The 15,427-nt window shown below is 40.3% G+C and overlaps 1 protein-coding gene across 1 annotated transcript; it reads left to right on the top strand.

The window, feature by feature from the left end:
• Window positions 1-920: 920 nt before the first annotated feature.
• LOC109220347 lies at window positions 921-15,252 on the top strand (the record flags this gene model as incomplete). The annotated part of the gene is made up of 2 exons (XM_019384809.1): window positions 921-1,182; window positions 14,655-15,252. Coding segments are annotated over exons 1-2 (860 nt in total), but the record flags the coding sequence as incomplete, so codon positions are not given.
• Between the last annotated feature and the right edge of the window lie 175 nt (window positions 15,253-15,427).

Genomic DNA, 15,427 nt, shown 5'->3' with positions numbered 1-15,427 from the left:
AGGTCGAGGTCGTACGACCCGATCCAACAAATATTTAAACTGTGCACTGCCAGAGGGTCGAATGGCACGAACCATAGATGCATCTATTCAATCTACCGAGGCGTTCGGCCCGTTCCACAATAGATAAACACATTCAAACAGTCAAATCAAGAATTCATCAAGGAGCAATTATTCAGGAAAAGGCAGGATTCTCTTTTAAAAGTCAAGAAATAATATCTAGCCTATTAGAAATTCATTTACACGTTCGATATGTTTAAAGCATTTTTTAATTTGATAGCATGGTTGCAAATATTACTAGTAAAGCATGCTTTTGTGTCCTAGACTACCCGGAATTAAGCATAATAGTAGCTACGCACGGACTCTCGTCACCTCGTGCGTACGTAGCCCCCACAAATAGAAGCACATATCCAATTAATTCACCTATGGGGATAATTCCCTCTTACAAGGTTAGAAAGGAGACTCACCTCGCTCCGAAGTTCCATAACCGGCATTCCAAGCCCTTCCGACGACTCAACCGATGCCCAACGCTCAAAACCTAATCAATAATTATGCAAACCCATTAATATATGCTCAAATACTTATTAAAATCCAATTTATAACAATTTCTAACCCCGACCGAAAAGTTGACAAAATCGCCCTCGGGCCCACGTGCCCGGATTTCGAAATTTTTTGAAGATAAAGTTTACGCATAACACCATGAACTCAAATATATAACTTATCCCGAATTCCATGTCCAAAATCATGGTCAAAATCCATAAATACAATTTTCTAGGTTTCTTCCTCAAAATCCCAATTCCCACAAATTTCCATGTTAAAATCTAAACATAATCAATGTATTTAACTCATAATAGGTGGGATTAACTTATCTCCAAGTTGCTAGGTTGAAGCCCCTCTCAAGAAGCTCCAAAAATCATCCAAGAATGGAGAAAATGAGCAAAAGTGGCCAAACCCCGCTATTTAATACGTTCTGCCTAGCGACTTTCGCACCTGCGGACCAACAGCCGCTTTTGTGGCTCCGCAGTTGCGGTCAAAATCCCGCTCATGCGGTCCTCATCCGCTTCTGTGCCCCTTTCTTCGCTTCTGCGATTGCGCAGATGTGGCCACAACTCCACACCTGCGGCCCTTTGCCTGACAGCCCTGCTCCACTTCTGCGACACGTAGGCCACTTCTGCGGCTCTGCAAGTGTGGCCCAAGCCTCGCAGGTGCGGTTACACTAGAAGGCAGCTGCTTAATTCCATCTTCAAATTCCAAATTTGATCCGTTAGCCATCCAGAATCCACCCGAGGCTCCTGGGACCCCGACCAATCATACCAACTAGTCCCAAAACATAATGCGGACCTGCTCGAGGCCTCAAATCACATCAAACAACGTCGAAATCACGAATCACACCCTAATTCGAGCTCTATGAACTTTTGAACTTCAAACTTCTTCATTCAATTTCGAAACCTATCAAATCACGTACGATTGACCTCGAATTTCGCACACAAGTCACATTCGACATTATGGACCTACTCCAATTTCCGAAATCAGAATTCGACCCCGATATCAAAAAGTCCACTTCCGGTAAAACTTCTCAAAAACCTTCAAATTTCTAACTTTGGCCAAATGACACCAAAATAACCTACGGACCTCCGAATTTACTTCCGATCACGCTCCCAATAATAGAATCACCATATGGAGCTATTCATAGACTTGGAATCCCAAATGGACATCAATTACACTGAAATTCACTTCAACCCAAACTTATGAAATTTCTTCTAAAAGGCGAACTTCCACGATAGGCGCCAAAACGCTCCCGGGTCATCCAAAACCCAATCCGGACATACGCCCAAATCCAAAATCATCATACGAGCCTGTTGGAACCTTTAAATCTCGATTCCGAGGTCGTTTACTCAAAAATTCGATCTTAGCAAATTCTTTCAACGTAAAGCTTCCGAAATGAGGATTTTCTTTCCAAATAAGTTCCAAACTTCCCAAAATTCAATAGTGACCATGCTTACAAGTCATAATACCTGAAGTGAAGCTGTTTGTGGCCTCAAACTGCCGAACGACGCACTAGAGCTCAAAACGACCAGTCGGGTTGTTACAAGATCCTTCAACACACCCATAACTCGAGGCTATACGTCAAATCAAGATGGAAATCAAGCGCCCAATAGTTCTTTCTACACCTCAATCAAACTCTTCTCGTCACATTTAACCACCTGAACACTTCCCGCATTCCTATCATACTCATCACATAGCCATCCATCCACAAATTTCACTAATAGGGACATTGCCAGACATATAAATCAAAAAGCACATGCTCACACAATAAAGTATAAATACCTCAGTGCTCAAGATAGTGTCAAAACCCAGCCTCAAGTCCTCCAGACTATCCCATCATCAACACACAGAAATCACATCTCGCACCTCAACCATGGAATCACAAGCCGTCGATGCACAGCTGATACTGAGCGCTCACATGAGCATACGAATGCGTGGAAGGAATTCAAAGAGTTACGCTTCGAGCTGAATCAATGACGCACAGTAAGGAAACAAAGATGGGAAGTATATCCTAAATGTCCTGTAGCCTCTCAAAGATGGGTATGGACGTCATCATACCGATCCGCAAGACTCTACCAGACACTTGCTCATGACTTGTAGAACCTATGAACCTAGAGCTCTGATACCAACCTGTCACCGCCCAAAATCCACTAGTCGTGATGGCACCTAACCCAACTTGCTAGGTAAGCCAACTAATAACTATCCAATCTAAATAATATTAATAAGTTAATTAAACATAAATAAATTATCTGGATCTATTACATTTCCCAAGGACTGATAGTACAAATCGTGAGCTTTTAAGAATAGATTTTACAAAGCTGGTATAAAATATATACATCTTCTATTTGAAAAGTACATAAATAGAGTTTTATAAATCTAAGGCTACCATCAAAAGAGGTAGCTACAACAGAGATACTAGTACCTCTTCCAATTCAACTCCCATCGAACACAGCAACATGGTCGGGTCCAATACCAGGCCAACAACGATTTATAACCACATAGAGCATATAAATAAGGAAGTCACTCAGAGATAACATGCTCAGCTTTTTCACAGTTTTTTGGTAAAAATAGTTTTGCTTTTCAAGAATATCAGTGAAAAACCCAATCCCTTACCGAAATCTTCGAAAAGTACAATTAGTTTGAAAAGTATAAATTTCCCCCCAAAAAAAATCCTTTCCCCAATAAATAAAATGTTTCATTTTCTTTCCAAATAGCAAGTGCGAAATACCTCTCTATGCCCACATGTCAATGTGTGTAAAAGAAATCATGAACGACGTGATGTCGTGCAGTAAGAGGAAAATGTATCTCTATGCATGTATGTCATGTATGCATGTCAATGCCATGTACCCCGGAGGTGAAACATGTTCTCACACTCTCCACTCATAAATGCTCAACCACTCGGTACTGTATATGGCTCATACGGCCCAGGGAAGATCCATCCCAAAATATGCACATCATTGTTCATCAGTAACTCAGTACTGAGGAAGGCCAATCTGACCACATGGAAAAGATCCATCTCCAGGTGTATATACCAATGCTCAACCACTCGGTACTGTATATGGCCCAAACGGCACAGGGAAGATCCATCCCGGAATATATATATGTACATCACTGTCCATCAGTCGCCAGTACCGAGGAAAAGGCTAATCCAACCCCATGGAGAAGATCCATCTCCATGCCTAGGGAAGATCCATCCCTGTATATAATCAACTGCGCTTCCTGGGGTGTGCAGACTTGGAGGGGCTCATTCAGCCTAAGCGCTTGATAAGTTAGTATTTTACCAACTTATCATGTCTTTAAACCTATATTTTTGCTATGTTCAAGTGATAAAATCATGTATTTAATGTCATTTACTTCTATTTTACAGGTTGTATGTGATTTAGAAGTAATGGTGAAGAAACCAAGTGAAAACAAGTAAAAAAGAAGCTAAAAAGAGGAAAAATCTAAGCAATGCCCTCATCGGTCGCAATTGCGAAAAAAATTGGGAAATGCGAAGATAACAGACTTGGGTATTGCGAGGAAATCCTGGGAATTGCGAAGCATAGTTGATTTATGCAGTCTTCGCAAATGCGAAGAAGACTTTGCAAATGCGAAGTCAACTCAAAGGGTCAATCTTCGCAAATGCGAAGCAATCATCGCAAATGCGAAGTCAACTCAAAGGGTCAATATTAGCAAATGCGAAGCAGTCATCGCAAATGCGAAGTGAAGCAGCACAGGCATTGTTGGGAATTGCGAATCTTTGTTCGCAATTGCGAAGATCGAGCTTCAGGCCTGGGCAATTCTGGAATTTCTCATTTTTAATCCCCAAACCGTTTTTATACACGACCAAGCAGATATTTTGGGGATCTTTGGCTTATTTTCAGTTCCACACACAAGAGAGAACAAGTTGTGGAAGTTAGGGTTTTGCATACATACTTGGGTTTTGAAGATTTCAAGCTTGTGGTTAAGGATTTCTTACCCATTTATGTTTATTTCTTCATTTCCTTGCTTTGTATTGAATATTTAAGTGTGTAGTGTTTATTTCCAACACTTGAATCTTGTTTATGGAAATATTCATAATTAAAGTGTGGATTAAATACCTTGTTGTGCTTATGTATTGAATGATTTTCATTTATTTATGAAGTGAGTTGTTGTTTCTTTAATTATTCTTGTTCTTTAATGTTTCCAAAGGGATTAGCTAACCCTAGGACTTGCCCAGTAACTCCGAATTAATTTTGGAAAAGATAATTTGGGGTTGGAAAGATTAATTAACAAAAACTCGAGGCGTTAACCCTCATTTTATAGATTCTACCTAGGGATAAAATTGAACTACTTGTAGCCATTCCGGGTGTGCTTAATCTCTTAATTGTTTTAGGGATAATTCAATTAGGAAGTCTTGTTAGCCTTCGGAAGAAGCTAATTAAGAATTATTATCCGTGGCTAATTAACATAAACTCGCTCATATTTGTAAAATCATGAAATACATTAGATCGTTACTTGAGTGTAATTCCCGATGCATTCATACTTGTAGTCATTGATCATTTTACTTACTTTCTAGGTTAGTTTACATTTTCGCACTTAAATATAAAACATTTTCAAAACAAATTCTTATTGTTTGGCATTGCGCGATAAGTGATAATTTTCTTACATTCCTTATCGCCTACATATTGTTCTCTGTGGGATTCGACCCCGACTCATAGTTGGGTAAATTATATTGCATGCGACCATGTCCATTTACTTTTTAGTAGTGGATTTGGACGTCATCAAAATTGGCTCCGTTGTCGGGGAACAGTTTGGCGTAATTTAGGTTGTTTGAGAAATAAGCGTAAGTGCTTTGGTCCAAACTTGTGAATATTTGTGTAATTATTTTTCTTACCTTGGTCTATTTTTATTGTTGTTTCTTGTTTTTTTTCTTATTTTTGAAAAATGGCATCATATAATGAAAATTGGTCGGATGGTAGTTGTTCATACTTTGATGACCCTTGTCCTTGTTGTGGAGGACCACACTCGTGGCAAAATTGTTTAAATTCTCCCGGGGGTGGATTGTGCGCACAATCTCAACCCTATGAGTGGAGTATTTGTGATAAGTTTGGTTTTCAAAATGGTCATTTGGATGATTGTGCTTATTTGTCCTTCCCTTCCACAAGCCCTCGCTATGATGATTCTACTTTTTGTGATGCAAATTTTGGGGCCATGGAAGTGGAAGAAGTTGAGCATGGCCAAAGTGGAGAGTTCAAGCTTATGTTGGAGTGTTTACTTGAAGTAGGAAACAAGGAGCAAAATGCCTTGGAGGAGCTTTTGGAGAATTGTCTTCAAAATGACTTGGCACTTGAAAGGTTGCACTCACAAATGGATGAAATGATCGAAGCCTTAAGGGTTCAAAAAGCCTCGGAAGTGAATGATAGCCAAGAACATTCCTTGGAGATTGAAATTGAAAATCCTTCCTTGGCACTTGATCAAAACCAAGAAGAACTCTCAATCTCAAATGCTCAAAATGAGAAAATGATGCTCATGTTGGAAACGATTCTTGAAAATGAGGAGAAGCACAACTTTGCACTCGAGAACTTGAAACAAGGCTTGGCTCACAATGATGAACATATTCGCACTTTGGAGGATCAAAAGCAAATATTTGTTGAGGCTCACTATGCCCACCAACTTAAGAGTGTGGAAGGAAGCCAAGAAGAGTCCAATTCCGAGGAAGAAAGTGAGCTTTACTTGGAGGATTCAAGAATTGAACATCCGCCAACTGACTCCATGAGTGTTAACGATGCCGAGAAAAAAATGGAATTAGAGTCAACCGGTATGAATGAAAATGTGGTTGATATTGACTCTAATCCGGGGGAAGAAGAGGAGGTCAATATCCGAGAAAAATTGCAAGTTGGAGGTTTGAAGTCACATTCCAAGCATTTTTCAACATTGGAATTGTGTGGTGATATGGAAATTGAACTACACGAGTCAATGAGGGATTGCGAGGAGGAAAGGCAACAACCACACACCTTACAATTTTAGGGAACAAGAAGGCAAAATGACATTCCTCACATGAAATCCAAGAAGTGCAAAATGAAGAATTTAAAGCTTGGCTTGATCATCGACTTACCACCCCCCATCGCTCGTTGTCACAAGCTTGATTCCAAGTTGGGTGCCCAGTTCATATCGTCCAGGTGGCGAGAAAAGTGATAATGTTGTTTTGCGTCGAACCACGGCGTTAAATGCGGCGCTTGGTGGGAGGCAACCCATCGTTTTTCAAATTTTTTTTTTGTCATTTTTAAATTTTTTTTAAGAATAGCTTAGTATATTATTTGTACCTAATCTGCCAAGTTTTAGAATTTTTGGAGTTGATTTGAGCAGGTCGGAGTGACCCGGAGAGCCAAAACCAGTAGCAATGAGCAGGAAGTGTAGTATGAGTACAACCGACCCCATGAACTCAATAAGTAACAAACCTAAACTTAGGTTGAAAGCAGTGATGAGCTGGAACATGGTCGGGTTCAATACCAGTAGCCAACAACGATTTATAACCACATAGAGCATATAAATAAGGAAGTCACTCAGAGATAACATGCTCAGCTTTTTCACAGTTTTTTGGTAAAAATAGTTTTGCTTTTCAAGAATATCAGTGAAAAACCCAATCCCTTACCGAAATCTTCGAAAAGTACAATTAGTTTGAAAAATATAAATTCCCCCCCCCCCCCCAAAAAAAATCCTATCCCCAATATATAAAATGTTTCGTTTTCTTTCCAAATAGCAAGTGCGAAATACCTCTCTATGCCCACATGTCAATGTGTGTAAAAGAAATCATGAACGACGTGATGTCGTGCAGTAAGAGGAAAATGTATCTCTATGCATGTATGTCATGTATGCATGTCAATGCCATGTACCCCGGAGGTGAAACATGTGCTCACACTCTCCACTCATAAATGCTCAACCACTCGGTATTGTATATGGCTCATACGGCCCAGGGAAGATCCATCCCAGAATATGCACATCATTGTTCATCAGTAACTCAGTACTGAGGAAGGTCAATCCGACCCCATGGAAAAGATCCATCTCCAGGTGTATATAGAATTGCTCAACCACTCGGTACTGTATATGGCTCATACGGCACAAGGAAGATCCATCCCGAAATATATATATATATATATATATATATATATATATATATATATATATATATATCACTGTCCATCAGTCGTCAGTACCGAGGAAAAGGCTAATCCAACCCCATGGAGAAGATCCATCTCCATGCCTAGGGAAGATCCATCCCTGTATATAATCAACCGCGCTTCCTGGGGTGTGCAGACTTCGGAGGGGTTCATTCAACCTAAGCGCTTGATAAGTTGGTATTTTACCAACTTATCTTGTCTTTAAACCTATATTTTTTGCTATGTTCAATTGATAAAATCATGTATTTAATGTCATTTACTTCTATTTTACAAGTAGTATGTGATTTAGAAGTAATGGTGAAGAAACCAAGTGAAAATAAGTCAAAAAGAAGCTAAAAAGAGGAAAAATCTGGGCAATGCCCTCATTGGTCGCAATTGGGACAAAAACTTGGGAAATGCAAAGATAACAGACTTGGGTATTGCGAGGAAATCCTGGGAATTGCGAAGCATAGTTGATTTATGCAGTCTTCGCAAATGCGAAGAAGACTTCGCAAATGCGAAGTCAACTCAAAGGGTCAATCTTCGCAAATGCAAAGCAATCATCGCAAATGCGAAGTCAACTCAGAGGGTCAATATTCTCAAATGCAAAGCAGTCATCGCAAATGCGGAGTGAAGCAGCACATGCATTGTTTGGAATTGCGAATCTTTGTTCGCAATTGCGAAGATCGAGCTTCAGGCCTAGGCAATTCTGGAATTTCTCATTTTTAATCCCCAAACCATTTTTATACACGACCAAGCAGATATTGTGGGGATCTTTGGCTTATTTTCAGTTCCACACACAAGAGAGAACAAGTTGTGGAAGCTAGGGTTTTGCATACACACTTGGGTTTTGAAGATTTCAAGCTTGTGGTTAAGGATTTCTTACCCATTTATGTTTATTTCTTTATTTCCTTGCTTTGTATTGAATATTTAAGTGTGTAGTGTTTATTTCCAACACTTAAATCTTGTTTATGGAAATATTTATAATTAAAGTGTGGATTAAATACCTTGTTGTGCTTATGTATTGAATGATTTTCATTTATTTATGAAGTGAGTTGTTGTTTCTTTAATGTTTCCAAAGGGATTAGCTAACCCTAGGACTCGCCCATTAACTCCGAATTAATTTTGGAAAAGATAATTTGGGGTTGGGAAAGATTAATTAACAAGAACTCGAGGCGTTAACCCTCATTTTATAGATTCTACCTAGGGATAAAATTGAACTACTTGTAGCCATTCCGGGTGTGCTTAATCTCTTAATTTTTTTAGGGATAATTCAATTAGTATCCGTGGCTAATCAACATAAACTCGCTCATATTTGTAAAATCATGAAATACATTGGATCTTTACTTGAGTGTAATTCCCGATGCATTCATACTTGTAGTCATTCATTACGTACTCATTCAGTTGGATACACATGTATTCATGATATTTAAATATTCTCATATCACCATCACACCCGTTTAATGTCCATAGATAGTCGTAGTTGCAACCAGGACCATCATTCGAGGACGAATGATCCCAAGGGGGAGATAATGTAACACCTCGTAAATTCGGTTTAGGTGTAAATGTGGTAAATAAGTGGTAAGGTTATATTTTGAACATGTGATGTCCCAACGGGATGATTGTGGTAAAATAGTTGTTTAAAAAATCAAGATGGAAAGAGAGGTGCATAAGATTTGATAAAATCGACTAAGTTTGCAGAAGGTCTGTCTTCCATCAAGTTTTGGTGAAAATGGGTAAAGAATTGGGGCAAACACAAAGCACGAAAGTTGTTTGCCTTTAAAACATCTTTCAAATGATATATTATGGAGCCCGAACGGATCTCTGTGCAAAATGTTATGTGCGTTTTTCAGAACAGTACGCGTATGCGCGCCCGGTAGCGCGACCACTAGCGCGAACAAGCCTCCAGGTGCGCGATCGCGCTAGTGGGAGGCAGTGTTACTGCCGTTTAGCGTGAAAACTAGCACAAACAAGCCTCGAGGTGCGCGATCGCGCTAGTGGGGAGTCGTTTTAAAGCTATATTTCGTCCCCCACAGCCCCAAAACATAAAAACATGCTCTAGAAAGGGGAACTCTCAAAAACCTAACTCCTTAAGGGTCCTTCTACCACCCAAGGTAAGTTTTAATGATGATTCTAAGTTAATTTCAATTTCCTAATATCTTATTAACATGGGTAAACCTTCCATATCATTAGATATTCGATTTGGTCATCATTGTTAAGAGAAGGAAGCCTAGAACTCGAAATTCAAGGGTTTGAACTTCGAAAAGGTAATGTCTTCACCCTCTAATTGATTCTAGCATTGGTTTAATGATTATAAACCCTAGTTCATGAGATATGAGTTGATGGGTTCGATAGAAAAACATGAACGATTATAGGTTTGGGGTGTTGAGTGTTGATTATTGGTTAAGGGTGTTGTCTAGCTTATGGGTGATAAAGAATAATATTGATTACAACCATTTGAGACTTTAGAATTTATCTAGGGGCAAGGAAATGGGTTGTTGGGTGTAGAGACACCATTAATAAGGACTATGAAGATTTATTTTCACCAAGTGTTTGATAAAATGCTTAAGTGACCAAAACATGAGCATTATAGCTAATATGGAATCCCTTTGACTTGTATTGCTATAGATTAATGTTGAAAGGGTTGACAAATGTTGTATTACGCTCAAGAGCCGGAAGTTAAGGTATGTAAGGCTAACTCTTTACGTTTGGGAATGTCTATGATTCTCCCTACGTCATATTCATTATGACCCTTACCAGTTTCCTCATAAAGTATCTCTGACCTAGTTCCCTAAATAGCAGTAGAACTTCTATTCTCTAGATGGCATAGTTTCATAATCATTAGATATTCTATGAGTCTCAGTTATGACTGATCAACTTATTATGAATATTCATCTCAGTCTAATCCTATTCACTATTACAGTATCATGTCACTTGGTATGGCTCATTATTTCAGTATCATTTATTACAGTATGATTCTCAGTTCCTGATTCTAAATTCCTGAATGTTGAACACCTATATTTGGGCCTGAGGCCGTAGTTTATGCTTTTTGCATTTTGGGCTTGAGGCCGTAGTTATGTATACGTATACCTTGGCCTGAGGCCGTAGCTTGTGCACATGTATATATATTGGGCCCGAGGCCGTAGCTTATCAGATAAACAGGTTGTTCATCATTCAGAAGAGGGAGTATTCATATCCTTACTTCCTTGTTCAGTTATCAATTTATCAGCTAGAAGTTCAGTTTCAGTTTCAGTATTTACAGCTCTTTTGTTCAGCTATTTTACATACCAGCGCAATTCAAATGTACTGAGGTCCCTTTTGCCTGGGGCCTGCATGTCGCGATGCAGGTAACGATTTTCAGGTTGACGATTCTGCTTGTTAGGACATCTCATATTAGCTGTTGGTGAGCCCCAGTCTTTCGGGGCCTTATCTCTCTTTTGTGTTAGTCATTATAGTATTTTTGGTTAATAAGGTATACCGGGGACCTTGTCCTGGTAAACAGTTGGCATTTTCAGTATTCCTTAGAGGCTTCGTAGGCTATAACCCAGTCAGTCAGATATTAGCAGGCTTTCATGTGTTAGCCTTGTCGGCTACTTGTTTATACTTGCAGACCTTTCAGTATTTTTCGCATCTATGATATTTCAGTCAGACTTTTTAGCAAATTATCATGTTTTACATTTACCTCTAGCTCATAGTTATACCACATGTTGATCCAGCAATACAGTTGGTTCGCTCGGTCACATGCAGTCAGGCACCGAGTGCCGTGTTACGCCCAGGCCATGGTTCGGGGCGTGACAATAGCCATAACCCAAGATGAAATCACATGACATACCGCATAACTCAAAGGCTCATAGCGATAATTTCTAATCACAGTAGCTGCTCAAAATAACCTAATACCAGTAATAAACCTCATATCAAATAAATCCTCGTTCTAGAACCTTCGTATACTGCCAACGATGAAAGAAACAAGCAGAAACTCATAACCATTTGCCAGATCAATAAGTTGTGGAACTCCTTCTCCTTCGATAGGGACTATAGCAAATTTCTATGCCGACCAGCATCGATATCCTTCCAAATATACCGCAATCAGATCCGATAGCACCCATTCTAGGTATGATGAAATCATCCCACCTAACATTATCACTCTAGTGACATGACACATCAATACAGCTTAAAGCCACAACCCGCGCAACAAATAGAAACATTCCAAATGTACTCAATCTTGAAAATGCCTCAAATAAGAGGACTGTAACGACCCGACCGGTCGTTTTGAGCTTTTGCACTTTGATCGCCAGTTCTCAGGCATGCCTTTCCCCGTATAATGTATTATAACTGATGTAGATCGTTGGTTTTGGGTTTCAGGAATATTGGAAGGAATTTGAAATAAGAGTCTCAGTTGAAAGCTTTGAATTTAAAATGTTGACCAACAGTTGACTTATTTGTATACGAGCTCGGATCGGAGATTTTATGATTTGGTTAGCTTCGCTGGATGACTTATGACTTAGGAGCGTGATCGGAATTGGTTTTGGAGGTCCGGTGTAGAAATTAGCTTGTTTTGGCGAAGTTAGTATTTTGGCGAATTCCGGTTGATAGGTGAGATTTTGATCCGAGGGTCGGAATGGAATTTCAAGAGCTGTTGTAGCTTCGTTATGTCATTTGTGATGTGTGTGCAAAATTTCAGGTCATTCGGACGCCGATTGGTTGGGTTTTTTATCAAATGCGTGTTTCGGAAGTTTTTGAAAAACTTAGGCTTGAATTCGATGTCAATTGATGGTTTTGGTGTTGTTTGAGGTGTTTTGGTGATTGGAACAAGTTTGAATGAGGTTTTAGGATGTGTTGGTGCTTTTGGTTGAGGTCCCGGGGGCCTCGGGTGAGTTTCGGGTGGTCAATCGGACCATTTTTGTGTTTGAGAGATTGCAGATTTTTAGTTCTGGTGTTGCAAGTATTTTTGCCTTCGCGTTCGCGAAGGGGAGCTCGCATTCACGAAGGGCTGAGTTATGTGAGCTACGCGTTCGCGAGGGTCCATGCCGCGTTCGCGAAGGGTTGTGAGAGGCAGCATCGCGTTCGCAAGTGTTTATACGCGATCGCGTAGGAGAGATTGGGTCTGATGGTCAGTTAGTCATCGCGTTCGTGATGGAAGTGGCGCGTTCGCGAATGTAGAGGAGGTGGAAGCATCGCGTTCGCGACGGGTGTATTGCGTTCGCGTAAGGTAAAAGTTGTTCAATGTAATTTTGTGCTACGCGTTCGCGAGAGTTGGACCACGTTCGCGAAGAAGAAAATCCTGTAGCTGGGCAGAATGTTTTAAAGTCATCTTGTTCGTGATTTTGGGTCTATTTTCACCCATGGCTGCCCGTTTTTGGAGATTTTTGGAGGAAATGAAAGAGGGATTCAAGAGGAATGGACTTGAGGTAAGAATCTTGGTCTCAATACTCGTTTTTGTTATGAAATCCACCTAGAAATTCATGGGAATTTAACTAAAAATGGAAGAAACTAGGGCTTGACTTTTGAGATTTCTAAATTGGAATCGGATTTGAGAGTTTTTGATATGTAAAGACTCGTGGCGAGATAAGGAATCCGTTGATGTGAAAATTTCTGAGTTTCGAGAAGTGGGTCCGGGGCTCGGGGTTTTGGTAATTTCGGGATTTGTGCCCGTTATTGATTGTTTTAGATTTGATTTTTTTCCCTTAGCATATTGTGATGTATTCGTTGTGGTTTTGGTTAGATTCGACGCGCGTGGAGGCCGATTTAAGGGGCAAAGGTTTCGCGAGCTTGAGATTACACCGGTTCGAGGTGAGTAATGATTGTAAATGATATCCTGAGGGTTTTAAACCCCGGATTGCACATCGTAGTGCTATATTTAGGTGAGACACGCGCTAGATGATGAGCGCGGGGTCTTTTACTACTGGGGATTGTGACTTGGTCCGTCCAGATTGATGATTTGATTGCATATTTGACTGAAACTGATTTGTTATCATCATGATTTGGGCTGATTGCCATATTTGGGCTTCGTGCCAATTATTTGAACCCTTCGGGGATTTTTATCACTATTTCCTTTCTGTTTTGACTCATATTGAAACTCAGCCCTGTTGATACTTATTGTTATACAAACTCAGCCACTTTTATATAGATTTGAAACTTAAATGATATTTCTAAATGATATTTTGGGCTGAGAACTACTGTTTTACAAATGCCCGAGGGGCTTGTGATGATTTTCGGACTGAGTGAGGCCGAGGGCCATATGTGAGGATATGCTGAGTGATATGAGGCCGAGGGCCTGAGATACTTTATATGCCACGCGGTGGCTTGAGTGACGTGAGGAGGCTTTCAGGCCTTGTGAGTGATGTGAGGAGGCTTTCAGGCCTTATGAGTGATGTAAAAAGGCTTTCTGGCATTATGTTGATATAGCGCTTGGGCCGTAAGGGGCCCCTACGGAGTTTGCACACCCACAGTGAGCGCGGGTACCTATATGATCTAAGAGTGAGCCCGAGGGGCTGATACTATGCTGAGTGACTGATACTGAGCCCGAGGGGCTGATACTATTCTGAGAGCGATCTGAGAGAGAGGGGGCCCGAGGGGCTGAGAGTGTTTTGAGAGTGTTCTGAGAGTGAGCCCGAGGGGCTGGTACTATTTTGAGATATTGCCCGAGGGGCGAACTTTTATTTTGCTCACTTGCATATTTACTTGCCTTTTTACCTGATATGCTGTGGTATTTGTGCCCGAGGGGAGGATCTTCTGTGCTCATCGGCATTAACTATTTTGAAATCATTTCGTAATTGTTGAAAAGATCATTTTCAAAAGAGATTTAAAATGAGCAAAGATATTTCTAAGGATTTCACAGCTTCACTGCTTTCTCAAAGGATTGTACACTGCTTCTATATAGCATGTTGGTTGCTTTACGTGATTTCTTACTGCTCAGCTGTTATTTACCTTTATTACTCACTGAGTTGGAGTACTCACTTTACTCCCTGCACCTTGTGTGCATGCATGTATTAGNACAACTCAAGGCTCATGAGAAGAATTATCCGACTCATGATCTTAAATTAGCAGCTGTGGTGTTTGCGCTTAAGATCTGGCGCCATTATTTGTATGGGGTACATGTTGACATTTTTACAGATCACAAGAGCCTCCAGTACATCTTCAAGCAAAGAGAATTAAATCTACGTCAGAGAAGGTGGCTCGAATTACTTAAAAATTATGATGTTGATATCCTTTATCATCTAGGAAAAGCAAATGTTGTAGCCGATGCTCTCAGTCGGCGTTCTATGGGCTGCTTAGCTCATGTTGAGGCTGACAAGCAAACTATGGTGAAGGAAGTCCACCGCTTAGCAAGTCTAGGAGTTCGACTTTTGGACTCCGAAGATGGTGGCGTTGTTCTCCAGAACAGGGCTGAATCCTCCTTAGTAGCTGAAGTGAAGGAAAAACAGTTCATTGATCCCTACTTATTGCAGCTGACGGAGGGAATTCACAAACACAAGACTATGGCTTTTGAACAAGGGGGAGATGATGGTACTTTGAGATACAAAGACAGACTATGTGTTCCAAACGTAGATGGGCTCAGAGAGAGGATTATGTCAGAAGCCCACAATTCTAGGTATTCTATTCACCCAGGTTCCACAAAGATGTATCACGATCTTAAGGAGGTTTATTGGTGGAACGATATGAAAAAGAATATAGCAGATTTCGTGGCTAAGTGTCCAAATTGCCAGCAGGTGAAAGTCGAACACCAGAGGCCTGGCGGTTTAACTCAGAATATAGAAATTCCCATT

This window comes from Nicotiana attenuata, unplaced genomic scaffold (assembly GCF_001879085.1).
Source record: "Nicotiana attenuata strain UT unplaced genomic scaffold, NIATTr2, whole genome shotgun sequence".
Taxonomy (NCBI): domain Eukaryota; kingdom Viridiplantae; phylum Streptophyta; class Magnoliopsida; order Solanales; family Solanaceae; genus Nicotiana; species Nicotiana attenuata.
This window is presented reverse-complemented; position numbering and strand designations above follow the sequence as displayed.